Raw genomic sequence first — 27741 nt, 5'->3', positions numbered from 1 at the left:
ATGTGAAGGGAAGCTGGAGGGTCAATGTGAAGGGAAGCTAGAGGGTCAATGTGAAGGGAAGCTACAGGGTCAATGTGAAGGGAAGCTACAGGGTCAGTGTGAAGGGAAGCTAGAGGGTCAATGTGAAGGGAAGCTACAGGGTCAATGTGAAGGGAAGCTAGAGGGTCAGTGTGAAGGGAAGCTAGAGAGTCAATGTGAAGGGAAGCTAGAGGGTCAATGTGAAGGGAAGCTACAGGGTCAATGTGAAGGGAAGCTACAGGGTCAATGTGAAGGGAAGCTAGAGGGTCAATGTGAAGGGAAGCTAGAGGGTCAATGTGAAGGGAAGCTAGAGGGTCAATGTGAAGGGAAGCTAGAGGGTCAACGTGAAGGGAAGCTACAGGGTCAGTGTGAAGGGAAGCTACAGGGTCAATGTGAAGGGAAGCTACAGGGTCAGTGTGAAGGGAAGCTACAGGGTCATTGTGAAGGGAAGCTACAGGGTCAATGTGAAGGGAAGCTAGAGGGTCAATGTGAAGGGAAGCTACAGGGTCAATGTGAAGGGAAGCTAGAGGGTCAACGTGAAGGGAAGCTACAGGGTCAACGTGAAGGGAAGCTACAGAGTCAATGTGAAGGGAAGCTAGAGGGTCAATGTGAAGGGAAGCTACAGGGTCAATGTGAAGGGAAGCTACAGGGTCAATGTGAAGGGAAGCTACAGGGTCAATGTGAAGGGAAGCTACGGGGTCAATGTGAAGGGAAGCTACAGGGCCAATGTGAAGGGAAGCTACAGGGTCAGTGTGAAGGGAAGCTAGAGGGTCAATGTGAAGGGAAGCTAGAGGGTCAACGTGAAGGGAAGCTACAGGGTCAATGTGAAGGGAAGCTACAGGGTCAGTGTGAAGGGAAGCTAGAGGGTCAATGTGAAGGGAAGCTACAGGGTCAATGTGAAGGGAAGCTAGAGGGTCAACGTGAAGGGAAGCTACAGGGTCAATGTGAAGGGAAGCTAGAGGGTCAATGTGAAGGGAAGCTACAGGGTCAGTGTGAAGGGAAGCTAGAGGGTCAATGTGAAGGTAAGCTACAGGGCCAATGTGAAGGAAGGCCCATGTTGAATGGGAATTGAGTCTGCGGATGCTACATTGACCCCTAGTGTCCAACGGTTATGGCCCAACGGTCTCCTGCTCTGCAGAGATTCGATGGATAATACTTGATCTGTGTGATCTCCAGGACAGGTCTGAGGAGGGAGGATAGGAATTATAGAGTGGTTCATTTCCTCCTTATTCTTGGGGTTCTTTTTTTTTCATGTTTCATTCTTTGCTACTGCCAGCGCAGTGTGAAGAGGAATTGAATTGGTGGTGGGGAGGAGAATGCTGGGGGAGTTTAAAGGCAATGATTTCCCCCAGTGCTTAACCGTGGATCGGGCAAGGATTGGGGAGGAATCTTTCCTCTGGACGGACAGACGAAGTGAAGTGGTTGGAGATGACTTTGGGAGCGGAGAGCCCACGGTAGTTGGAGCGTGTTGCCCATGTATGTGGATGGGGACGTTCACATGAAGGGAGAGGTTGTAAGTTGGAAGTGAATTTGGAGCAGAGAGGGCAGCGGGAGCTGAGGTGGATGTTAAAGTTGCGGAGGGTTAGAGGGATGACACTAGGCTTCAGCAAGGTGTTGCTAACCATGAACCTAGTTTCAGTCACGGCAAGGATGTCAGTGTAACCGCCCATCATAAAGTCAGCGAAGCCAAGGACCCAAATCACAACCATCGCCGTTTGGAGGGAGATGCATTGATCCAATGACAGAGTGCAGGAGGCAGGCACCTAGAGTGAGCAAAATGGGGGAGGGTTACCCAGGTTATTTCCCAATAGCAGGGAGGGTGGCGCAGTGGTTAGCACTGCTGCCTCACGGTGCCAAGGACCCGGGTTTGATCCCGGTTCTGGGCCACAGTCCGTGTGGAGTTTGCACATTCTCCCCGTGTCTGCGAAATATGTGAAGGGTAGGTGAATTGGCCACGCTAAATTGCCCCTTAATTGGAATTTTTTAAAAAAGGATGGCAAGTGAGCAGGATGGAGCAGTAGTGAGACTCTTTTGGCAGGGAGGCACCAATTACTTTGGTGACGCGTCATTCGGGGTGTGTTGCAGAGGCACAAACTGGGTTCTTCAAGGAGAACATGAGCATGGGCAGGAGAATGGAAAGGAAGCCTGATGGATGTGGGTAGGCATCGGGGTAAGGGACCAAGTTCCAAAAAGGGATAAATTCTAGTGGGTATAACTGGGCAATAGAAAGTGGAAGAAAATAAATCGGGGGTGGGGGGTGGGGTGGAGGTGGAGTGCAGAGTGCGGCCAAGAGGGGGAAGAAGGAAATAAATAATAGGCTTGGATCTGGGGAGGCAATAGAAAATGTGCAGGCGAATAGGCACAGTGGATTCAGGTTGCAGAGCATGGTGGAGATTTGAAGAAAAGTGCCCTGGTCATAAATAGAGGACCTCTCTGGCTTTAGTCCAGTGCTTTGTATCAGAATGATCAAAACTTGTCACTCAATGATATGGCAAAAAGTGCAATACCTAATTGACCCGCTCTCAATTAATGAGCTAAATATAATGTGATTTTTAAAGTGAGTGCCCCTTTGGAGATTGTAATGGGTAACAGCCTGACCGTACATAGTTCAAACTGATTCCCCAATGTTAGTCTTTGCTGCGTCCCTTCCCTTCATCCACCAAGTCCAATTTGCGCAAAGATTCCCCCACGCCCTAGCCCTGAATTCTTGGTCTGCGGGACCTACACCCTGCTCCCTTGACCCGATTCCCACCAAACTGCTGACCAGCCAACTTCCCGTGTCTCCGAAGGTACTGCCCCCGCCTTTATCAAATCCGCAATCACCATGGCCGCCTCTTCCTAAACCTCAACCTCGCTGTCTTTGCAAACCTCTGCCCTGCCTCCCTTTCCACTAGTGTCCCAGCCGATATTTATCCCTCAATCAACATCCCAAAATATATAGAACAGATTGACCGGTCATTACCACATGCGCCGTTTGTGGGATCTTTCTGTGCGCAAATGAGCTGCTGCCTTTCCTACATGGCCACATGTAGCATTTCATTGGCTGAACAGCAATGTTGACATTACCAGTGGTTGTGGAAAGCTCTACATAAATGCAAGTCCTTCCTGCGCAAATCCTCAAGTGTCTAGTCACCTCCCAAATCCCTACCCATCTTTCCCGCAACTCCATCCCCTCGCCCATTCAGGTTTCCGTTCCAGCCGCAGCCTTAAGACAGCCCTTAGCAAAGTCACAAAAGCTATCCAATGTTCGACTATGCTAAACTATCTGTGTTCTTAACCTGATTGCAACCTTTGATACGGTTGATAACAGTCTGTAACTCTCCACCGTCGAGGGCAGCCATGTAGCGCTGCCATCCAATTTCCTTTAGAAGCCATTGACCATCTCTGCTTCTACCACTCTTGTGGGCAGAGCGTTCCTGGTCATTGCCACTTGCTGCGTTCAAAAAATTAATCTTCACATCCCCCCCCCCCCCCCCCCCCCCCCAATGACCTTGTCGAAAACCGTAAATCTGTGTCTCCTCCTCATCCTTCAGCGAATGGGCGCAGTTTTCTCTTTGCCTTATCCAAACGTGTCATAACCTTGTGCGCCTCTGAAATCTACCCCCGACCTTTCGTCGATCTACCGTTGACACTTCTGGATGGTGCACCACGAATGGGGAAAATGAGCTTGACCGGCGAGGTAGGTTTGAGGAGCATTGGTGCCCAAACTTTAACCAAGCATGTAGTCGCCTGTCCAATAAATGCCTCCTCGTGTGATTTGGTGCTGAACGTCCTTTCTGTGAATTCTCCCCTTGCAGGAACCTAGCAGCAGGCAGTGCCTGCCAAGTCTTGCCATTTGTTTTCTTGTGTCTGAGGTTTCAAGTGCCTTCGAGTGCTGTGCGAATTCAGCATCTGATGTACAACACTGCAGGAGGACTGCAGTGAAAAGGTAGTCATGAGTGCAGATGCTGACGTTGACGCCTGGACTGATAGTACTTCATGCACTGTGACACGAGCACCGTGCTTGGTACTAATGACTTGGGGCGGGGGGAAGGGGGGGGGGGGGGGGGGGGGGAGTTCTTGCTGGCTGAGATAATGCAGTTCTTGGGCACTAAGACCTGGTTAGGATTCAGGTGACGCAGTCGTGTCCGCACGCAAGGCTTTCTCTTCTCTCTCTCTCTCCAGATCCACCATTCCATTCTCACACGGACAGGTTTCCGCAAGCTCGGCCTTGTAGTAGAATTTGAAGCCTTGAACATTTTTTTATCCCCTTCCTTTTTAATCCCCGAGAAGGTTGGAAAATGAGCGGGGCCTCACTGTTAAGCCTGAAGGAGGCCCAGATTCGAGAACTGGAGCTTCGGCTAGCCGAGAGAGAGCAAGAAATCCAGGACCTGAGGACTGAGCTCCACAAGTGCCGTTGCGTACTCCCGAAGACCCGGTTCGCGCCCAGGACCTGGAGGGTTCAGGGCATCTCGGCTGAGCCAATGCCTTGTCCGGCCTCATCTGACTTGCACACCGCCAAGCTTCAAGCATATGAGAAACCAGATAGGTAAGGACCCATCTTCTGCCATCCACCTTTGTATGACAGGAAACCATGGGTGTGCTCGGTGAGATCAACACCCTGATCAATGTTAATGTGATAATATATTCACCAAGTGTTCCGCAAATTAGACTTTGAGAAAAGAATACTGTGGGGTACAGTATTTGATTTGCACTTTGTGTGGGTATAGAACCTGCTGACGTGGCTCCAAAAGTTTGACAATGAGATTTCCCTCCTCTCATATCTGAGATTGTTTCAGACTAATCGATAGCAGTAATTAGCCTGTAACTCCTTTATCGTTGTACCATGTATAAGTGCCGGGGAACTAGATTGACTTTTTAAAAACCTCCTCTGTCGTAATTCTGATGCCTTTTCATCAAATCCCCGACAGGAGACAGGGTTCCGGTGCTGTTGAGTTGGAGCCAAAGCTGGAGGCCGTGAGCTGGTCACTAATGCACCCAATAGGCAATTCAGGAGAAATGCCTTTAACCCAGCAGATTCTGAGAGGGTGGATCTCGCTGCCGCAGGGATTAGTTGATGAGGGATAGCATGGGTGTGTTTATGGGAAAGCGAGATCAACACATGACTGGGAAAGGGGGGGGAAGGTTATTCCAGTGAGGTTAGAGGCGGGTGGCAGGCCACTCTTGAAGGGCGGCACGGTGGCACAGAGGTTAGCACTGCTGCCTGACAGCACCAGGGACCCGGGTTCAATTCCGACCTTTGCGTGACTGTCTGTGTGCAGTTTACTTGTTCTCCCCGTGTGTGCGTGGGTTTCCTCCGGGTCCTCTGGTTTCCTCCCACAGTGCAAAGATGTGCAGGTTAGACGGATTGGCCATGCTAAATTGCCCCAAAGTTGGGTGGTTACGAAAATAGGACGTGGGGTTGGACCCAAGTGGGATGCTCTTTCGGAGGGTTGGAGCAGGCTCGATGGGCCGAATGGCCTCCTTCTGCTCTGCATAGATTCGGTAAGCACCAGTATTGACCAGCTGGGCAGAAGGGCCCGTTGCTGCACTGTAAATTCAATCCAATTCTTGAACCGTTTTGACAGAATTGGATGATCACCTCAGTTAAGAGCAAACCATGCTTTGCGATCAGAGTCCTGTATAAGTCATGGACGGTGTCGGATTTCCTGCTCTAAATGGAATTGGAGAACCGGTTTCTTTATTACTCTGTCCAACTGCTTTATGGTCACTTTGTTTCCGATCCACGAATGTAAAAATAGTAACAATCTCAACTCTCAAGAGTCACATTTTGTTAAGACTCCCGTGAAGCCTTTTGGAAGATTTGGCCATGTTATAAACTGCTTAACAAAATGAAAATTGTTCCAAGGTAAATACAATATTGAAGCTTCCCCCCCCACCCTGCCTCTTTTCGTGATATTTTAGATGTAGCACTACACTCATGGCTGCCTTTGGCGGGTAGAAACTTGGTTTCTGAGAGTCGCCAAGCAATTCTCGGTGACCAGCGGTGATCATGCTCTGGTTTAGTAGTCTAGTCACTACTGTGCTCTCATCCACAAACCTAAAACTGCTTTCTGCCTTCAAACAATCTGAGGCCTTCGTATCTCTTCCTTCATCCCTCCCACGCTGGGTGCACACCCCAGCAAGCACGTTTTTCTCCTCGGTCAATCTATTGTCTTGCAGAATATTATAATCCCTGACCAGATCCGAGGATACCGGATAGAAACCCCAATATTGTATTTAATTTGTCAGACCGTGAGGGAAAGAATACTTTGCTCCAGGAGTAATTCCACACAAAACTAGGGATTTGGAATATTCAAACAAACTTTATTACCAACACACATTTAAAATATCTGTAACATCACACACAAAAATAGCTTACAATTACCCATTAAACAATGCTTAACAATGGCAGTGAAACAATTCCAAACTGCTATCTTTTATCTCCACTCAACCAAAACCCGTCTCTGGTCACAAACCACTTCTAAATACAGTTCGCCAACCCAGGAATACTTGCTGTAAGGAGCAATCTTGGATCAACCACTCTGAGAAGAGAGAGACTCTTCAGGAAGCAGCTGCAGATTCTTGTCTGGGTCAAACTACTGGTTAACCTACCACCCTTTCTATATACTGCTGTTCTATTCGCAGGCAAAGTCTTTTTAACAAACTGTTTTGAGAGACAAAGTTAGTCCGTTCGTAGACAGATTCAAACTAAACTCACACTCCAGAAACTACTTCAGCCCCTGGCTCCTTCCATTAACTGCATCATCTTACTAAGTTGAGCGCTGTGACTCTAATTATCTACTCCCCGGGGAACCCACTTGATATAAACAAAAGTCCATTAGTCCAACTTCAGCAAACAATGAATTTTTAATGTATTTTATTCCAAACTATACAGGAAGTTCCACAGTCATAAAAGCAAAATCAAATTACAAACTATTTGTCAGTTTTCATCACTTTTACAAACTTAACTATCTCTAACCCCCTGGTGGCTTGCAAAGGTCAGCCGGCGTGGGTCGCAAAGGTCGGTCGGCGTAGATCGTAAAGGTCGGCCGGTGTGGGTCGCGAAGGATGGCTGGCTTGGGTCGCAAAGGTCGTCGCCATAGGTCACAAAGGTTGTCCAGCGTAGGTCGCAAAGGTTGGCCGGCGTGGGTCCCGAAGGATGGGCGGCTGGTAAAAATGGGTCCCGGGCAAAAAAGTTTGAAAACACTGATCTAAACCAATTGTATGAATATTTGCTGGTCTTCTCTGTGTGTGTGTGTATATATATATATATATATATGTGTAGAAATGATCACTACTGTACCTGGTCTTAGGGATGTGTTGTGTCTCATGGTTATATGCAAAATATCCCTCAGAGCTAATACCTTCTCGGATTGTTTTCTGTATTTCCTCTTTACCTTGGGGTTAAAGAATCGTTAACTCGCCGCCGAGGACCCGGGTTCGATCCCGGCTCTGGGTCACTGTCTGTGTGAATTTAGCACATTCTCCCCACGTCTGCGTGGGTCTCACCCCCACAACCCAAAGATGTGCAGAGTAGGTGGATTGGCCATGCTAAATTGCCCCTTAATTCGGGAAAAAAGAATTGGGTACTCTAAATTTATTTTAAAAAAAGAATGGTTAACTGGCTCCGGCAGAGGTCACACCCGAGAGAAAGACGTTATCGCAGGTCACTGGTGCCTCTGGTTTAATTGGAGTTGGGGAAGGTATGGTTTTGGTGCACGCCCCATCGGGACGTGAAGATCTTATTATATATTTTCTTTAGTTGTGTGAGCAATCGCTCCATGTGAAGGTGTGCGCCATTTGACCCTGTTTTCATGGCTTTATCCTCTTCACCCCCATTCGCTAGCTTATCAGTCCACTGTTTCTCCTTGTCTAAATAGAGGCACCAAATTTAATGGTTAACCCCAGCCAACTGTGTCGGTGCTCGACTGTGTTCTTTTGAATTGACGTTCGCAGAAGGATTTATGGTGTTGTTTTTGTAAAAATGGGACAATTCTAATAAAGATAATTAGTTCACAAGCCTCTGGAAAGAGTTATGATACTCAAAGGAGCCTGTTACCGTGTAAGCCTCTCTGTTAGATTTTGTTGGTTGGAACAATGCTGATTGCATCTGATTTTTACCTAGTGTCGCAGCTGTAACCCTGATCCGTAAATCTCTGTAAAGGTACTCCTTTGGTGCCGTTTCTCCAGCTCCTCTACCCCTTCCGGAAGCTGCCGGTTCTCACTGATGTGCAATGCCACCAACACCACCCCGTTGCTTGACCAGACCTGTGCCTTGACACTGGGCAGTGACGGAATACCGGCCAAGGGCTGAACCCCGTCCTATTCTCAGTCATGCTTCTGAACATGTGCGCCTTCTCCAGCAGGGCCCACTGTCTCTCTCTCTCTCCCTCCCTCCCTCCCAGAGCTGAAGTCAACTGGAACAGCTCCTATTTCTACCCTTGTGACCGACTCACTCTGCACATGCTGGTTTAGCACACTGGGCTAAATCGCTGGCTTTTAAAGCAGACCGAGGCAGGCCAGTAGCACGGTTCAATTCCCGTACCAGCCTCCCCGAACAGGCGCCGGAATGTGGCGACTAGGGGCTTTTCACAGTAACTTCATTGACGCCTACTCGCGACAATAAGCGATTTTCATTGAACCCGCCCTCTGTGGCTCTATGCCTCAATGCCGACCCCCGGAGCTCTCAACATGGGATGCGTCTTCGGTTCACTGTCGGTTTGCGAAGGAGCCGTAATGTACGCTCGGTGAAGTCCTCCTTGAGAGAATTCTCAGCAAATTACTCAACGAAACGCGACAGCAAGTTGCGTTAGCCTTAGCAACTGGAGTGATCACTATGGAAACGGAGTGGCATCGGACACTCGTTCAGCACGGTGCCCAGTCAGCAAGCAAAGCACTTTGAATTAGTGATTGAAAGGCTGCACACTTTCTCCACAACGAAGGCCCCTTTATTCGGCTCATAAGTATCCCTGTGCTTGCGTGCGGCCATGAATAGCTCGGAGCTTGTTACACCGGGGGTGATGCGTCGCTGGGGTAGCAATACACCCATTGGATTTAGATTCTGCCCAAGGTTTTGGTTGGTGCAGTCTTTCACGACACTGGATGAACACTGAATTCCTGTGCCCCTCTGAGACTCTTAGCTTCCCCCCCCCCCCCCCCCCCCCCCCCCGTGCCACCCTTTTCAGGCAGCGAGTTACAGACCCCCACCCACCACCCTCTGTGTGACGAGAAATTCTGCTCAACTCCCCCCCCCAATCCTTCTGCCAAATAGTGTAAATGTCTGCTCCTGGCTCGAGGGTGCTCGGTCCTCCCAATCCATTCTGCTGAGGCCCCCTCGCCATTATATACACCTCAATAAATTCTCCCTTTTCCCAAAGAAAACAATCTATTCAATCTTTCTTCACGGCTAAAATTTCCCAGCCCTGGCAACATCCTGGTAAAAGAGGGTGCAAGCCCCCCGAGTCTGATTACACCTCTGTGAAGGCCATCAGAACTGTTTGCTGTACACCAGCTGTGGTCTAACTACTGCTGTGTACAGTTCTCACTGCTCTTATACCATGCCTTGTCCACTAAATACCTGTACCCTAAATGCAGCAGTAACCACCTTGTCTACTTGTCCAACTCTCTGGGATCTGTGGACATGCACTCCCAAGGTCCCTCTGTTTTTCTACTCTGCTTAGTAACCTACCATTTATTATGCATTCCCGTCCCTTTTCCGCCCTCTTCACATTTATCGCCTCCCGTTTCTTCTAACTAAATTCCCTTAGACGCTTTCTGACTAGTCCATTAATACCTACTGTTTTCTTCTGAATTGTCAACCAAACAATCAATTTTTGTATCATCTGCAAACTTCTTGATTGATTAGTTTATTGATTGATTTGATTTATTGTCACACATAGGGACAGTGAAAAGTATTGTTCTGCATACAGTCCATACAGATCGTTCCATACATGAAAGAAAACCATAGGACATACAATGGATACACAATGTAAATACATCGACACAGCCATCGGGTGAAGCATACGGAGTGTAGTGCTACTCAGCAGAGATGATGTGTGAAGAGATCAGTTCAGTCCATAAGAAGGTCATTCAGGAGTCTGGTAACAGCGGGGAAGAAGCTGTTTTTGAATCGTGTTCTCAGACGTTTCTATCTTCTGCCCGATGGAAGAGAGAATAACCTGGGTGGGAGGGGCCTTTGATTATGCTGCCCACTTTCCCAAGGCAGTGGGGGGAGTAGACAGACTCAATGGATGGGAGGCGGGTTTGTGTGAGCTGTGTTCACGACTCTCTGAAGTTTCTTGTGGTTCTGGGTCGAGCAGTTGCCCTACCAGGCTGTGATGCAGCCAGATAGGATGCTTTCTGTGATGCACCTGTAAAAGTTGGTAAGAGTTAATGTGGACATGCCGAATTTCCTTAGTTTCCTGAGGCGGTATAGGCGCTGTGTGCTTTCTTGGTGGTAGCGTCGACGTGGGTGGACCAGGACAGATTGTTGGTGACGTGCAGCCCTAGGAATTTGAAGCTGTCAACTATCTCCACCTCGGCCCCATTGATACAGACAGCGGGGTGTGTACAATACTCTGCTTCCTGAAGTCAATAACCGTATGCCCCCTTACATTTATGTCTAAGTCATTGATATATAACAAGGCCCAGAGTGTTGAATCCTGTGGAACCCCCACTGGAAACTAACCTGCAGTCACAGAAACAGTGGTTGATCGTTCCCATTTTGTTCACGCCATTGAACCCGACAATCTGCATGGCTAGGAGGATCCACCTGTTGGCAAATTGCCGTTTACCCCACCAGCAAGGTGTGGTGGCATCTCTCTGTGAATCTGCCTACGCAGTCTGCCTCTGTGGGTCCAAATCCATTTCCCACCGCGTTCTGACGTGACCTAAAGACACAGTGCTCCAGACTGTCTGCCAACAGCAGCAAAGGGAGAGAATTCCTCACTCTGGCTCTGATCTGAGCACAGGCTGCCGTCTTCACATCGTGAATCACCCACGTTCGAGCAAAAGGAACCAACAATGTATTTGATGCACTTGGACGTGTTGCTGGAGGTGATGTAATCTGCCCCCCGCCAGCTTGCGAGGAAACACAATCAATCTCTTGTTCAACTTTGTTTGTCTGCCCATGGTTCCCTGCAGCTCTCAACCAGGCCTTTAGTTGGCGCTGGTGCATTAAGTTTTCCTCGGCACTAACATGAGAATGGTTTGTATCTGACAGCCTCAGTAAAGGTGGATGAACGAGCCAAGTGTGTTATGCTTCCAGGTAAGGCGACTAGTCATACCAGGACATATACAGGCACCAGCGGACATGGACAAAGCATAATTTAAAAGTGGAATGGAGTATTGGCCTGTATCTTTGAGAACAACAGCAAAGAGGGTGAAAAGATATCTCGGTTCTAGGCACCGCACCTCAGGAAGGATATTTGGTCTTGGGTGCATTCACCTGAATGATACAAGGTAAATAAACTTAATTCATGGGGACGAGGTTCCTTGTATTCCCTCAGCTGTTACAGAAAGGAGTGTGCACATCTGGATTCTCCCCAGAATCGGTAAAGCTTGGGGTCAATTGAAAATTGCAAGATTGTCATCAAAGGATTTTATTTTTTGAAATGAAGGTCACAGAATCTAACAGAGCAATTGGAGTTGACACACACACAAGAGCCATCAAGCGATCTAACTTGTTGGCTGAATGATCACCTACTGTGAGTGGTTTATCTGGAAACAGCAAAGGGATAGAAGCCATCGGGAACATCGGCAAATTCCTGACAGTGCGTGGATCTTGACGATGTGGCTGTGGTCAGTCAGACCTCGTTCTGAGGCGGTCGGATCTTCCTCGGTTGCTGCTGGTGTCCGACTTTGTATCTCGTCTCAGGACGCGTGGGCATGTGCCACTCACAATCACAAAGGTAGCCTGTTCCGCCACCTTCACGTCACCCTAATCTTCCCCCTGCCTCGGTACATCTTCACATGTGCGGAACCTTCACACGTGTTTTTGTTACCTCCCGACTTGACTTCCCGAGTATTGCGACCCAACCTCCCATGTAAATCTGAAGTGATCCAAAACTCGGCTGCCTGCGTCTTTACGCACTGCAGATCCCATTCACCCAGCACTCCTCAGCAGCATTGGCCCTCGGTTAAGCAGTGCCTAGCTTTCCAAATTCTCTCACTTTAAAATGCTTGGTTTCAAACAGCCTGTTCCCCGGGTCTCCATCTCGATAATCTTCCCCAGCTCCAAGACCATCTGAGATCTATCTGAGGGGCGGCACAATGGCAGAATGGTCAGCACTGCTGCTTCATGGCGCCAGGGACCCGGGTTTGATTCCCAGCTGGGTCACTGTCTGTGTGGAGTCTGCACGTTCTCCCCCTGTCTGCGTGGGTTTCCTCCGGGTGCTCTGGTTTCCTCCCACAGTCCAAAGATGTGCCGGTTAGGTGGATTGGCCGTGCTAAATTGCCCCTTATGGTGGGGTTTCAGGAATAGGACGGGGGAATTAGGCCTAGGTAGGGTGGTCTTTCAGAGAGTTGGTGCAGACTTAATGGGTCAACTGGCCTCCTGCACTGCAGGGTTCTTATGATCTCTGCACTCCTCCAATTATGGCCTCTTGAGCATCATTGATTTGAATTGCTTTGCCAACAGTGGCCAACGGTTCAGCACCTCTGGAATCCCCTCCCCATAACCTCTCAGTCTCTCTGCTCCTTTAAGACGCTCCTTAAAAACTACCTCTGTGACCAAGCTTTTGGTCACCTGCACTAATATATCCTCGTGTGACTCAATGTCAGTATTCTGCTTTATAATGATTCTCCGAGGAACCTTGTGACATTTTATGACATTAAAGGCACTGCATGAAGACGGGCGGATGTGGAATGCTATCTGCCTTGAAGGTCACAGATTTGTTTTTTTGTGGTTTTCACGTGGCCGGGTTCCATGCCAACCTGCATCAGCTACCGCTGACACGATGAAGAGATCTGTCACAAAGAACTGAAATGCCAAAGTGCTGGAACTGCAGAGCAGGTCAGTCAGTATCTTGGGAAAATAGTCTGATGTTTTGGTTGAGCTCTTTGGGCCTTCTTGACCTTCCCCTTTGCTCCCACTTCTGGCTCACCAACAGTGTGTATTTCCTCAAATGCATTCTCGGTATTTCAAATTTCTGAGACTTGTGAGCTTCTTAATTGCAAGGTTTTGCGATGAGTGTAGGAAATGTTGACATATATTATATTATGTGTCTGTTGCAGTAAGTTAATAAAATAATTTGGGTTGAGGTGTCCAGATTGTCTGCTAAAGCTGTGATGAAGGGGTCAGGCTGTAATGTCACTCATGAGCAGGGATCGGTCTGTTTTTCAGTTTTGTTTTCAGCCCTGCCCCGTGTCTGTTTTTTAAATTTTGTGTTCAGCCCTGCCCTGTATCTATTTTTTTAGTTTTGTTCTCATATTTAGACTTCTGCTCTGGGTTCCAAGGAACGGAGTTGCGTTTCTCATTCTGATTTCTGAAAGCTTCTCTCCCAGGGACCTTGTGGTGAAATCTGTAAACCACTGAGTGCTAACTTTATTAGTAAGTAGCATTTGACCTGTGTGTGTGGATTTCAAAATGTTAGATATGGATAGGAAATTCAGCTCAAAGACCTTTCTTTAATTTTTTAAAATTTAGAGTACCCAATTTTTATCCAATTAAGGGGCAATTTAGCGTGGCCAATTCACCTAACCTGCACATCTTTTTGGGTTGTGGGGGTGAAACCCACACAGACACGGGGAGAATGTGCAAATTCCACACAGACGGTGACCCAGGGCTGGGTCCGTGGTAATTTTTTGTAAGAACTTTAAAACAGAGTTCATTGAAAACTGTTCTTTGGATGTTAATGGGCTTAATCCTGTGTTAATAATATTGTTTGTTTTAATATAAAATATCCCTGGTTGTCAGTGGAGTCACTCCTGGGGGTGAAGAATCCTTATCTCAGAGTTTACAAATTGGAAAACTGTTGAGGTCTCGTCCTGTTCCCTAATCTAAATTGGCACTGGTTCTGCTGATGTGTAACACCGTCCTGTTTCAGATATAGATAGTTCCAGACGCTCCAAGTCTTCCCTTCACCTAACTCCTTGGTAGGTGAATGATGAACTGACTGAGTGACAGAGTGAGCAGACAGATTGCTCACCGATCTTGCACATTGAACTAAAGAGAGTAATGTCCAGTTCAAATGGGTTTTGGATGTTCACTGACCAACCGAGCTTTGTGCTTTAATGTCGCGTGGACCCCGGGTCACCCTGTTTCTCCCAACCAGCTGTTTCCCTGTGCCCAATCGAAGGATGCCCTGCAACCGGGGACCTACTATATTTCTGAAAACTTCTAGATTGTGAAGTGGGCGATTTGTCTCGTGTCTGAATTAGACACTTCGCCCTGTGTATTTGCCCTGGGATGTGGGCGTCGCTGGCTGGGCCCAGCATTTGTTGCCCACCCCTAATTGCCCCTCGAGAAGGTGGGGGTGAGCCGCCTTCCTGAGCCGCTGCAGTCCATGTGGTGTAGGTACACCCACTGTGCTGTTAGGGAGGGAGTTCCAGGATTTTGACCCAGCGACAGTGAAGGAACGGACGATATATTTCCAAGTCGGGGCGGTGAGTGACTTGGAGGGGAACCTCTAGGTGGTGGGGTTCCGAGGTATCTGCTGCCCTTGTCCTTCTGGATGGTAGAGGTCGTGGGTTTGGAAGGTGCTGCATAAGGAGCCTTGGTGAGTTGCTGCAGTGCATCTTGTAGATGGTACACACGGCTGCCACTGTGCGTCGGTGGGGGAGGGAGTGAATGTTTGTGGATGGGGTGCCGATCAAGCGGGGCTGCTTTGTCCTGGATGGTGTTGAGCTTCTTGAGTGTTGTTGGGAGCTGCACTCATCCAGGCAAGTGGAGAGTATTCCCTCACACTCCTGACTTGTGCCTTGTAGATGGTGGACAGGCTTTGGGGGGAGTCAGGAGGTGAGTTACTCTCCGCAGGATTCCCAGCCTCTGACCTGCTGGGGTAGTCACAGTATTTATATGGCTGGGTCCAGTTCAGTGTCTGGTCAATGATCAATGGGGAGGTGATGGAGAAGTTTGAATATTGGCTAGTTTGGGCCAGGAGGCAGGATGTAGTTGAGGGGGGGGGGGGGGGGGGGGACAACTGACTGGTGGGGATTTGAGAAAGAGAGGGGGGGGGGGTGTTATTGAGGGTTAGAAGGATTCTGTGACTGCCTCAGTTGGTGGGGGGGAATGCAATTTCCATTTTCAGATGAGCAACTCTGGACTGCACTGTCGCCGTTTGCATTGCAAGTCAGCCCAGCGCTGGCGTGCCTGAGAGCACGGGGACATTAAAACCTGCACACACACACACCTCTCTCTGCTCTGCTCGCCAGATCCTGGGGAAGACCAGCTCCGACAACTTCAAATCGGTTCGGCGAATAAGTGCACAGGCATGGATCGATCTGCCGTGAGCGAAGGGGGTCAGCTCCACTGGTAGCTGCAGCAAACCTGGACAGTCAGCTCGACTTTAGTGTGGGAGAGGGACCTGGCTGGAGGCAGGGAGGGAGAGAGAGCTCTGCCAGAGGCGCTGTCCCCCTCGTTGTGGTGCTGAATCGCTGCTGCCAGATTCAGAAGTCTACAGTGCTCCGTGTTAAAACACTCTGTAGCAGCAACAACACCACGCCCTCCCCATCCCTACCCTTCCCTTCCAGAGGCTCCAGCTTCATTCGCCTCCCTCCAGATATTTGTTTTTTAAAACCAGCCTGGGAGGGGGGAATCATTGGCAATGCTCACTCAGGAAGGCTCCCCTTAACCTTGTCCCACTCGTCATCAGAGCATCTCTCATTGCATGATCATCCCCTCCCTCTCTATTTTTTAAAATTCATTTCCACTGGTCCATTTTTGTTACTGAGGCTATATCTCTTGGGGTGTTTTTCTGTGTGTGTGGAAGTGGGGTCAGGCTTTTGAAATTAGGGAACTAGAAATAAATCCTCTCCTTGCACCGTATCTGGAGTGGGACAGGCTCTGGGTATTGGAACTGTCCCAACTTGGCTGCGGTCCACCCACCCCTTCCCTTCCTCTCCTGAAATCACAAGAGATTTTTTTTTTGTTTATTTTGTTTTGACCGCCTATCCTGGAAGTGTTGTGGGGTGGGTTCTCCAAGGAGAGGGGTAGCTTACCTGGAGCTGTAAGATATGGTGAGAGGAGAGGCTCTGAAGATCCAGGAGGAAAGGGGGAATGCTTGGTAACCTGGCTCGAGACAGCCTCTGCGGGAAGTAAAGGGAGAGCAGGTAAGCCCACCCCACCTCTCTTTGCACCCCCTGGGCTAACCGGGGGTGGGGGAGAGATGGGGACGCTGCGTGACCTGCAGTACGCCCTCCAGGAGAAGATCGAGGAGCTGAGGCAGCGCGACGCCCTGATCGACGAGCTGGAGCTGGAGCTGGATCAGAAGGACGAGCTGATTCAGAAACTGCAGACCGAGCTGGACAAGTACAGGTCTGTCCTGCGCCCGGCCTCCCAGCAGCCCAGCCAGAGCGAGTCCATCAGCCAGGAGCAGCAGAGGACCAAGAGGCAAGCCATCTCAGCAGAGCCCACCGCTTTGGACATCCAGGACATCAGCCACGTCACCCTGCCCTGCTACTCCAAGAGTGTACAGTAAGTAACGAACAGAAACATCCTCCGCCTGCACTAAATGGTACCTTTAAACTTCAGTTCCAAGGTGCCTGAGCTCATTCCGCCACCCTATGTGGTCGGGGAGCTTGCGATGTATCGTGCCCACCAGGTGAAAGTGACACCCATGTCGTGTGTCTGAGAGTGAGAGAACGCATATGTTGAAGGGTCCCACTGGACACCATTTTTCCACTGTCGAGCTGAACTGATGCCTTCCTGCCTTCCCCTGGGCAGGAGGAATCTGTGCACTTCCAAATCATGCTGCTTGTGATCTTGGATGCAAATTCTGCATTTCAACAGAAAAAGAAACCTTGCTCAAGCAATAGAAAATGTGCAGCTGGGTGACCCTGGAGAGGGGGCATACAGTGCTGGCGGGCACCCTCGAGGCCTTCCGTGGCTGTTGGGCGCCCGCAGCGGCTGGGGTGCCTTACTGATCCCTTTAATCACATTTTGGTTTGATGTTTATAAGTTTCATTTGTGATCAACTTTCCCTTTAAGGGACTGTCCCTTTAATTTGTCCCTCAACCTACTTGATTTAGTTCGTTTAGCTACTTGTGTTGATCAACAGAGTTGGAATGACTTGGGTATTTTACCTTCATCGAGAAGGTCATCTATTGAATCTGAGTTTTGAATAATCACAGTTTCTGGGGGGGGGGGGGGGGGGGGGGGGGGGTGTTGGGTAGGGGGGGTGTGGGGAAGACACAGTGAGCGAAGTGCTGGGTCAGCGCTTGTTAACGGGGCCATTTTGATGATTAGCTTGTAAGCACTGATGTTGACATGGGCGCGCTTGTCCAAGGAGGGCAGAAAGCTGCCGTGCAGGAACAGTCAGCAACTAGGAAGCCAAGCGGCATGTCAGCCTCGACTGCAAGTGAATTGGCGAAGAGTCATGAGGGAGCCTGGCTACAGTCGTCCAGGGTTTAGGTGAGCTTGCACCTGGAATATTATGGTTCTGGTCTCCACGTGTCAGAAAGAATGTACTTGCGTTGGAGGCGATACAGCCAAGGTTCACTAAACTGGTCCCTGGGATGAGCGGGGGGGGGGGGGGGAGGCTGAGCAAATTGGGTTTATATTCTCTGGAGTTAAGAAGAATGAGAGGTGATTTCATTGAAACCTAGAAGGTTCTCAAGGGACTTGACAGGGTGGACACCCATAGGTTGTTTCGGGAGACACTGGGCACAGTCCCAGGATAATGGGGGGGGGGGGGGGGGGGGGGGGGGGGGGCAATTATTTAGGAGTGAGACGAGGAGAGCTTTCTTCACCCAGAGGATTGGGAATCTTTGGAATTATCTACCCCAGAGGATTATGGGTGCTCCATCCGTGAACGTATTTAAGGCTGTGGGGCAGACAGATATTTGGTCTCTCAGGGAATTATGGGACATGGAGAGCGGGCGGGGAAAGTGGATTGAAAGGTTGACCAGCCTCAGTGGCCCGTTTGGTCTACCCCATCTCCTATTCTTTATGTTCTCGGGTATTGAGCATGATGTACGTGGGAATAATGCATTTCCAGCACTAATTGTTATCTGGTCAGTTTGAGGCGAGGCGGGGGGTGGTTGCGGGTGCCGGTGGAAACTCAGCAGCCCATCCATGGAGCCAAGCTGACAGACTGGCCCCAAAGGGGAGCAGTGGGGTGGTGGCTGAGGTAGGTCAACACCAGTCCAGCCCCCATCCAATCCTCCGCAACTCTGGCCCTGCTCTCAGGAGCCTCAAAGAACTAGTTTGCCAGCAAAGTTTTTAAAAATTGTTTCATGGCCCTGGGTTTCGCTGGCAAAGCCAACATTTGTTGCCCATCCCCAGTTGTCCTTGAGAAGATGGCGAGGAGATGCCTTGAACCACTGCAGTTCATGTAGGTACACCCACAGTGCTGTTAGGGAGGGAGTTCCAGGATTTTGACCCAGGGACAGTGAAGGAACGGCCGATATATTTCCCAGTGAGGATGGTGAGTGACTTGGAGGGGAACCTCTAGGTGGTGGGGTTCCCATATGCCTGCTGCCCTTGTAGGGGGTAACGGTCATGGTGCTATCGAAGGTGGTTTGGCGATTTGCGGAGAATTGTTTCTTGGACCCCTCCATGAAGCTCTCAACTATTCTTTCCTCAGGAGCGAACAGGCTTTTTGCACCACCTCTCTTTAACATAACTAGCACTTGAGAAGTTTGTGCTCGACCAGCATTTATTGCTCTGGAGGAGGTGTGGTGTCGAGCTGCCTTCTGGGGCCACCGCAATCCATGTGGTGTAGGCACAGCCACACATGAGAAGGAATTCCAGGACAGTGAAGGAAAGACAACATCGTTTCAAGTCAGAACGGTGTGTGATCTTGGAATGGCGTTCCCTTCCATCTGCTGCCCTTGTCCCTTCTAGGCGGTGGGTTTGGAAGGTGCTCTTGGAGGAGCCTCAGAAGGGCTGTTCTCTGCAAAGATCAACAGGAACAATATATATAGGAACGCAAGGAGACCATTCAGCCCCTTGAGCCTGGTTTAGTTAGACCGTGGCTGCTCTGCATCTTAACCCCGTCTGCCCTCGTTGATTCTATAACCCTCAATATCCTTGAACAACCAAAATCCGTTCATCTCCAACTTATTTATGTTCAATTAAGCTGGCCTCAATAACCATTCAAGGGAGAGCGCGTTCCTTCCATTGCCTCTTGTGTAATGATGTTTCTATTGAGTGAGCCTGATGGCGAAATGAAAGAGTTTAAACCAACCGATACTAGGGTTCCAGAAACCCTTTCCTTTTTATCATCTATTTGAATGGTTCCTTGGAGAAATATCCCTAAGAAGTGTAGAAAGAAATGTATTTCCACTGCGAGGCCATCGGAAATTATTTCCACTGATTTATTTGGATTGGGAAGAACTTCACAATAATTTTTTTTCCCCGTTTCATTTAAAATTCGAGCATAAGTGATCCAAAAATAATGTGTCAGACATGACTACACTTGTCAAAAGGCTGAACTTCATTTGCGAAATGACTATCTCGCACCTGACTGTATCAGTCGGGAGTTAACAGGTAAAACTGCCTTGGAGGTATTATCCGTGATCCATGGCTGACCCTGGTGTTACGGTGGCCCAGTGGTTAGCACTGCTCCTCACAGCGTCAGTGACCCGGGTTCAATTCTGACCTTGGGCGACTCTATGTTTGGAGTTTGCACGTTCTCCCTGTGTCTGCGTTAAACAGTTGCTGAGGTGAAACAGCAGTCCTCCTGCGCCTCTTAGTTTGCACTGTATTGGGGGATGACTACGTCCTGCACATGGGCACAAACGTGTGCGTTGTGTTTCCCTGGAATCCAAATATTGGTTAAGCTTTAATGTCTGGAACTTAAACCAGCTAAGGTTCAGCTCAAGAGATGAGGTTTCAGCAAAGAATGAGGAAACACTTTGAAAATTTCCCCTTTCAGCTATGATGCCCTGGAGCTCGCAGGTTCATCCCCAAGTGCCCATTCGTGAACCTAACCAGAAACCATCACTTGCATTTCTTCGTCCCATTGGCGTCAGTGAGTTGTGGGCAGGGCAGCGAATCCTCCCGACCTTAGCATTTCCTAAAAAAAAAGCAAACCTTCTGATCTAATGATAACATCTTTTTAATGATAATCGTTATTAGTGTCACAAGTAGGCTTACAAGTGACTGTGAAAGTCCCCTAATCGCCACACTCCGGCGCCTGTTCAGGTACACAGAGGGAGAATTCAGAATGTCCAATTCAACTAAAAAGCACGCCTTTCGGGAGGAAACCGTAGCACCCGGAGGAAACCCACGCTGACACGGGGAGAACGTGCAGACTCCGCAAAGATAGTGACCCAAGCCGGGTCCCTGTCGCTGTGAAGCAACAGTGCTAACCACTGTGCTACCGTGACGCCTACAGCATTGATCAAAAGCATAGATGTACAACAGGCCTTGTTCTCGGATGATGTCGGGGGATTATATGTTCTGTCAGTTTGTTTGCTTTCCATTCCTTCCAAGAAAGGATTCACCTGACCCCCACGTAGCACCTCAGTGCTCTGTCTTGCCTGGTTTCTGTTGGCATCCACTTGCATGTCCTGCGTAGCAAGCGAGAGCTTTACTGTGTTGCTTCCACCTTCCACTTAAGTGACAAACGCCTTTCAGTTGGTTATTTTTACTTGAAGCTAAGTGGAAGACAGATGTCTTTGACTTGCTTTGTTTCTGCACACGTCAGTTAGAGCTCTGTCTCCTACAGTCAATGCACCGATCCTTGTTAAACCCAGAAGCTGTCAGCTTTCCTCTGCTGTGGAATAATTACCCACACTGTGAGCACATTTGCTGGAAATGCTGCCGTTCCGATACAAAAAAATTACCTTTCTTTCTTGTTGCCTGCTGCCAATTACTGTCCCGGAACAAATAGCAGGGCACACAATGCAACATAAATATACCCGCTCCTGTAATTGAGCAGAAAAATGTAACTGTGGGTGACGAAATTACTGGTGAAATGGTGAGAAAAACAGTCTGGTGGTGGATAAGTTGGGAATTCAGCTACCTGTGGCCCAATGAAAGAGGTATTTGAGCAGAGAGAGAAAATCATGCAGCCTTGGAAGCCATTTTTTTGTGTTGTGTCAGGTAGGGGGGAAAAGGCAGGATTATCTGAATGGCTTTGTATTACTCCTGGGTTACAGCTTTATCCAGGGAATGGTCAGCATGGGAAGTACTGAGGGACTCTGTTGGGTAGAGTGACTGGGACTGTACAGGTCAGACCGCCTTTTGGATGGAAGGTAATTTAGCCATCCCCATGCTGACCATTGATGACCTAATTGATCCAAGGCCGTGTTACTAAGGGAACCCCCTGGACAGGTCAGGGAATCACCCAAGGCTGCAAACTGGCTGAACACCATGTGGGTCAGCGTTGAGTTTTGTTCAATAATATTCACAGGATGTGGGCTTTGCTGGCTAGGCGATTGATTGCCCATCCCGAATTGCCTTTGAGACGGTGGTGAGCAGAGGTTACGGGACTGAGGAGGCCCATTCCAAGAATGGTGTGCTCACTCGGGGTATTATCATAGAAAGGCAACGTAGGATGTTATCCACAGGCAAAGTGGTTGGGCAGCTGAGGAGGGTGAGGTGGGTAGGGAGTTGGAGGCTGGGTTACAGGACGATGCCCTGAGGAGAGTTAATGTGTCCTCGCCATTGTGCCAGGCTTAGCCGTATACAATGTAAGATGGTCCACAACGGCACATATGACTGTGGCCTGGATGAGCAGGTTTTTTGAAGGGGTGGAGGATAGGTGTGGGAGGTGTGTGGGTAGGCCTGCAAATCATGTCCACGTGTTCTGGCGTGTATAAAGCTTGGGGGATTCTGGCAGGGGTTTGCCGACGTTATGTCAGAGATTCCGAAGGTAAGGATAGTCCTGGGTGTCCAGGGGGTGTCCAGGGGGCGAGAGAGGCCGATGTCTTGGCCTTTGCCTGCCTGGTAGCCCAGAGATGGATCTTGGAGGAGCTCGGAACCCCCGAAGTCGGGGGGTGTTGCTTAGTGACATGGCGGGGTTTCTCAGGCTTGAGAAATTTAAGTTCACCCTGAGGGGCTCGATGGTATGGTTTGTTTGGAGATGGCAGCCATTTATCGACTTCTTTGGAAAGAACTAAGCTGTCAGCAGGGGGGAGGGGGGGTTAAAACGAGGAGGCAGGGAGAGGTGGATGAGGTGGGGGTGGGTTGGTGGGGAATATTTATTGGGGTGTTGGCCATGTTGGCTGGTTTTAGGGTGTGTGGTTGTCCATTGTGTTAAAATTTATAATATAAATGCATCAGTGCAATATTTAAGAACAAAAATAGAAAGGCAACACCATCATGGACCTGAATACCTTGAGGTTAATATATTTCATTGAGCTAATATATTATTCTGAACTAAGGAGATGGTGCCATAATAGCTGTTGCTAAAATCTTCAATTTGTCTGTGCTCAGTTTCACGACTGACTCATTGCTCACCATTATTATTTCTCAGTACAATTTATCCAGAGTCACCAGTGCTTCCAAAATGAAATTTTCAGAAAGTCCATCCCCTGTAGTCCAGATGCTAACAGCAGCAGCGACTTGCATTTAAGGGAGGGATCTGTCCCAAGGCACTGTTCTCTCTGGAGTGGAACCGTAACCCTGTTTCTCGAGGATGGGCTTTTTGCTTCACTGGGTGTAGTAACCTGAAAAGGGAAGCCTCCTCCCCAATTCGGATATAAAAGGTTGAAAGGGAGTAGGTCGAGCTTTGTATCGTGTGGCAGTGGATTGTTGCCCATCTCTCTTGCTCAGCAGTAACTCAGTCCGGCACATTTCCTCCGCATCTTGTCAGACTTCAGCAGAAAGACTATTTGGTGACACCATCTATTATCTGAATGTGTTCCTCGCATCCGAAATGGGAATGAACAAATATCGGCCGATTGGGATTTCACTTTGGTGGGATTGAGTAGGGAGCAGCTAGGTCCCTTTGGAATTCCCCGCAAAAAGGGTTAAATGGGAAAGAATTTAGCCTGTATGAATTCTTCAGAAGGGCAGTGCAACAGGAATCAATGGGACGGGGTTCATTCAAGCTGTGCAAATTCATTCAAGAGGTAGAAATGGGGAGGGGTTTCTTCAATCAGGAGAGGGAATGGGAAGGGTTTGGCCCTTGGAGAGGCATTGTAATGAGGTGGGAATAGGAAATATTAGATTGCTATTCAAAGAAATTTTGTGTTCCATTTAATTGAAGGACATCTGCAGGAGTTGCCCATTTGGTACATTGAGGTGCCTCTTCCTTGTGACGTGTTGTGGAGCGCAGTGTTCCTTCGCCCAGATGGTATGAGTGTGGAGAAACACAAAAATGATTTGGAGTTAATCCTAAATGTGTAGGAGAGTAACCAATGGTGGGGGAGTCCAGAACTAGGGGTCATAGTTTGAGGATAAGGGGTAAACCTTTTAGGACTGAGGTGAGGAGAAATTTCCTCACCTCGAGAGTGGCGAATCGGTGGAATTCACCACCACAGAAGGTAGTTGGGGCCAAAACGTTGTGTGATTTCAAGAAGGAATTAGATCAAGCTCTTGGGCTAAAGGGATATGGGGAAGGCGGGATCAGCGTCTTGAACTTGATGATCAACCATGGTCATAACGAATGGTGGAGTAGCCTCGAAGGGCCGAATGGCCTCCTTCTGCTTCTATTTTCATGCATAAGGTATGCGTTGCTTGTTGTGTGAGCAGAGCACAGAGCAAGAGTCCACTCCATCCCACGTGGGTCTTAATTTCACAGAAATTGTCCCTTCGACGTCCAACGATTAATCACAGCGAAGAAATGAAATTTGGGTTGAGAAAGTGGTGGGCGCTGTGGTGAATGTAACGTAGTAATTCACACTGTATTTACCAATACCATTGTAAGCGCAGTAGCATGATCCGGCCACTAGGGGGAGTAGCTCTGGGAATGCTCAGGAGTTTGTACAGGGCTCCACCCTTGGCTCCGCCAACGACTCCTCCCCCTTGACTGCTGTATAAATAACCGTGTCCAGCGCCAGCCTGCAGTTCATCGAGAGTTCAACGGTTTACAGGCTGGCTCTGTAGTAAGTAGATTAAAACCACTGTTCATATCTTAAAGCACGTGTCTCGTGAATTGATGGTTCCATCAGGCGTGTTCCACCCGATCACAGATCTTTTTTTTTGTTTTCCCCCCCCGGCCTTTCTCCCACTTGCTTAAAGCCTGTTATGTTTCGCATTGTGTCCAGTTCTGCTGATGGGCCATCGGACCCGAAGGGTTCAACGTTTTTCTCTCTCCCCAGATGCTGCACGTCCTGCTGGGTATAACCCGCACTTTATTTCAGATTGCCAGCATCCGCGGTAATTGGCTTTTGCCATGGTAGACTATTTGTGCTGTGCCTCTCATCTCGTTCAACCCTTCCCCAATTCCCCCCCCCCCCCCCCCCCCCCCCTCCCTGCAGTGTTCTCAATCTGTCAGTTCAGGCAGAGACTGATTGTGCAGCCTTTGTGTCTACAGAATCTCTGAACAGTGCACTTCCCGCTGTAGCCTAGATAACTGCTTCCCGATGGCTGTTAATTTGTTGAAGTGAGAATGCGCAATTTCAGAAATAAACGGGTTGACTATTGACGTTTGGTCCAATCAATATTTATACACCACCCCTTTGAGCTGCAGTCTTAAGGTGAATAGATTAGTGCCTCTTTCATGTGTTATACTTACAGTGATTCAGAGCTTCCCCTGAGGGCGGTTTGAATGTTCCAGTCTGCACCCAATCCTGTCTGGACACGTTAGACCCCTCGCAACAACTCCATCAAATCAGCCAGGCCGCCTAATCAGGAGGAAACTGAATCGAAAATCGCCAGGGGATAGAGATTGTAGCGCTAGACTTGCATCTATTTAGAATCTTCCACGTCCTCAGAATCTTCCCCAACTTTATAGCTAATGGAGGACTTTTGAAACGTGACCATTGTTGTAATATCGGAAAGGAGACCGTTAGTCTGCACAACCCCGTTGCCACCTCACGAAAGTGCCAATGGGCTGTTTTACATCCATCTGTGAGAGCACACGGCTCCGTAACATCTCATCCAAAAGACGTTAGCTTCAACAGTGCAGCATTCTCTCGTCCCTGGGGCCTCAGACCAGATTTCTGTGCTTGAGCCTCTTGGAGTGCGACTTGACCCTGCTTTAAACCAAAAGGCAAGGGTGCTACCCACTGATCGACACCAGGTAACCAAGGCACCGACTCTCTGAAAGAAGGGTCTATCCCTGTAACCCGCTTAATCTTTGGACACTGAGGGGCAATTTAGCATGGCCAATCCACCTAACCTGTACATCTTTGGACTGTGGGAGGAAACCAGAGCACCCAGAGGAAACCCACGCAGACACAGGGAGAATGGCAAACTGTACACAGACACACCGGTTGGCTTGTGAATTGGGAGTGTCGTACCCATGAGAAGTTTGTTGACTATGTTGGGGCTGTAAACTGGCTAGCTTGGGTACCAATTGAACCCAATAACTTTGTTTCTGCCAGGGTCTTCCTGCATTTCACACACCAAGGTCCCTGTCAGGAAAATGACCAAGTTCGACTGTAGCAGAAATTCAGTATCCAGAGTGTGACGATCCCAGTTGATGCGAAGATCCCAGAATGGAACCCTGGCTCAAAAAGCTACAACTTTCACCTTTTTTTCAATAAACAGAGCTTCCACTCCACTTTTGACCATGAATCCAGTCCAGAATTTTACATCAACCCCTTTAGGATTTCTTTGGTCTTGATTGCTGTACAAACTTTTAACAATTTCTTTACCGCTCGATTCCCAGACCGTAGTAAAATTGCATTTGATGTTTAATTTCCCAATGAGGTCCGCTGTCCCACTTTAATCTCGGGGACTCCAATTGTCTCTGTAATTCTGAACACTTTGTTTACTCTTCCTTGAATTCTGCTCAATAATACCTTGGGTCCCTGTTCTCTTAACTTCAGGTGTCATAATACATTCTTCTGTCCCGATTCCCTGGTCATCTGGACTGCAACATTTTAGGAAGCCTGCATCTTTGCAACTTCCTTGTCCTGTCTAGCTTCTCCTGGCAGACTTGCACTCCCTCCTGTCTCCAACTGCAGTATCCAGCTAAAACTAAAAAGCCTTTCTACTCTGAAAAGGGCCTCCAGTTGCTAAGCAATGCTCGCGCACCTTTGCTGGCCTATTTATACTTTACGTCGTAGCCCTCTTTAACCTCAATAGAATCACAGTTGGAATCGAAACCCACACACATACAAAACACCTTTATCCACATTAAATTTAAGTATAGTTTTTATTCTTCCAGGCACAGAAACATTAAATTAAACCCGCTTTAACCTATTTCTAACTATATGCATTTCTAACTATATAACTATTTCTAACTGTATACCGATACAAATAGAAACCCCTTACAGGAGTATATTTTCTGGGGATGTGTCCAGGCGAAAGCACACAGCCAGGTTTTGAGCAGAGCAAGAAACTAAACTGACTCTGTCTGTGTCTCTTCCTTTGACTGATTTTTCTGTTCTTCCTCCTTATCCCTAAATGTTCCATCCCACACACCCACCCTGCTCCCTGTCACTTCATTGTGCTCAAACGCTGGCTCATGGCACCATCTGCTTCTCCAACTCATTCTTCCTCAGATCCTCACCATTGCAGTCTGAATACCATTAACCCCTTTGGTTTACCAACACTGGTCCACTTGTCCTCCATTCATGGCATTTTACTCTCTCACCTTTCTCAACGAGGTGATTGGCAAGAAGAGCCAGCCAATGGGAGCATTTCTTACACAGATGTGGAACGCACTGCCCGAGAGTGTGACGGGGGCAGATTCAATCGTCTTTAACAAGAGAATTAGATTATTATCCAAAGATAAATGATTTGCAGAGCTACGGGGCAATGGCAGGGGACTGGGACTAGCTCAGTCGTTCTTCCAGAGGGCTAGAATGGATAGGGCCGAGCAAATGGCTCCTTTGTTGTAACCATTCTACGATTTGAACATCGGTGTCTTAGCCCTTCAGTGTTGAATTGAAGGAACGGAATTTCTGGAGGGCTGATGGAGGTGGAGTTACTACAAATTCCTCAAAGTCTGAAGTGTCAGTTTTGGGTGCCTGTTCAATGCACACCAGTTGTGAACCAGTTTTTCCTCAGTGTGTTGGGTCAAGAGTTGTGGATCATTTCATTATGCCCCTTCCTCCAACACCATTCTCACCTTTATTCACTTGGCCACATTTCCATCATAATGTGACGGGTAATTTTTCCATATTGGGAATGTCCAAGCTGTACATTCTTTTCAGAGTGGCAAAGAGGAAGCAGAATATGGTTTGATGGCAGGAAGCTTGGGGATTGCGGAAGATTACAGGTCATCAGGATGAGGAAAAGCACGGAGCTTTGGCACCCCTGCAAATTAATGAATGGATTTGAGTGGGGAATGTGAGCAAGAATAGGTCGAGTCTTGGTTTCAACATCAAGCTTTCCGTCCTGTTATGGGATGTGGGTGGATAACCAATTGAGAGGAGTTACGTTAAGGGGGAATGCCCTGCTTTAACCACGTGACTCTCTTGACGGCCAACTTGGGATCGGGAGCCCACCGCTGGCAGTCATTGAGTGGAGGCTTGTGTCTTGCATCAAGAAAGCATCCTATCGGGCTGCATCACAGC

General features: G+C 48.7%; 1 protein-coding gene across 5 annotated transcripts in view; it reads left to right on the top strand.

The window, feature by feature from the left end:
- Nucleotides 1–27741, top strand: part of LOC119957316 (cGMP-dependent protein kinase 1-like) — a 105232-nt gene that overhangs the window by 20012 nt on the left and 57479 nt on the right. The window contains exon 1 of one of the 5 annotated variants that reach the window (XM_038785187.1): nt 4131–4546. The exons of 1 other annotated variant lie outside the window; for it this stretch is intronic. In XM_038785187.1, the coding sequence (XP_038641115.1) occupies nt 4299–4546 (248 nt within the window). In that variant the 5' untranslated portion in view covers nt 4131–4298. Of the gene's footprint in view, nt 1–4130; nt 4547–11449; nt 11910–12911; nt 13013–15318; nt 16634–27741 lie in introns of those variants that run through there. 3 more of the 5 variants (XM_038785188.1, XM_038785190.1, XM_038785185.1) reach the window with 3 other exon arrangements.

The sequence above is a fragment of the Scyliorhinus canicula genome, chromosome 26, assembly GCF_902713615.1.
Source record: "Scyliorhinus canicula chromosome 26, sScyCan1.1, whole genome shotgun sequence".
NCBI classification, from domain to species: Eukaryota; Metazoa; Chordata; class Chondrichthyes; order Carcharhiniformes; family Scyliorhinidae; genus Scyliorhinus; species Scyliorhinus canicula.
This window is presented reverse-complemented; position numbering and strand designations above follow the sequence as displayed.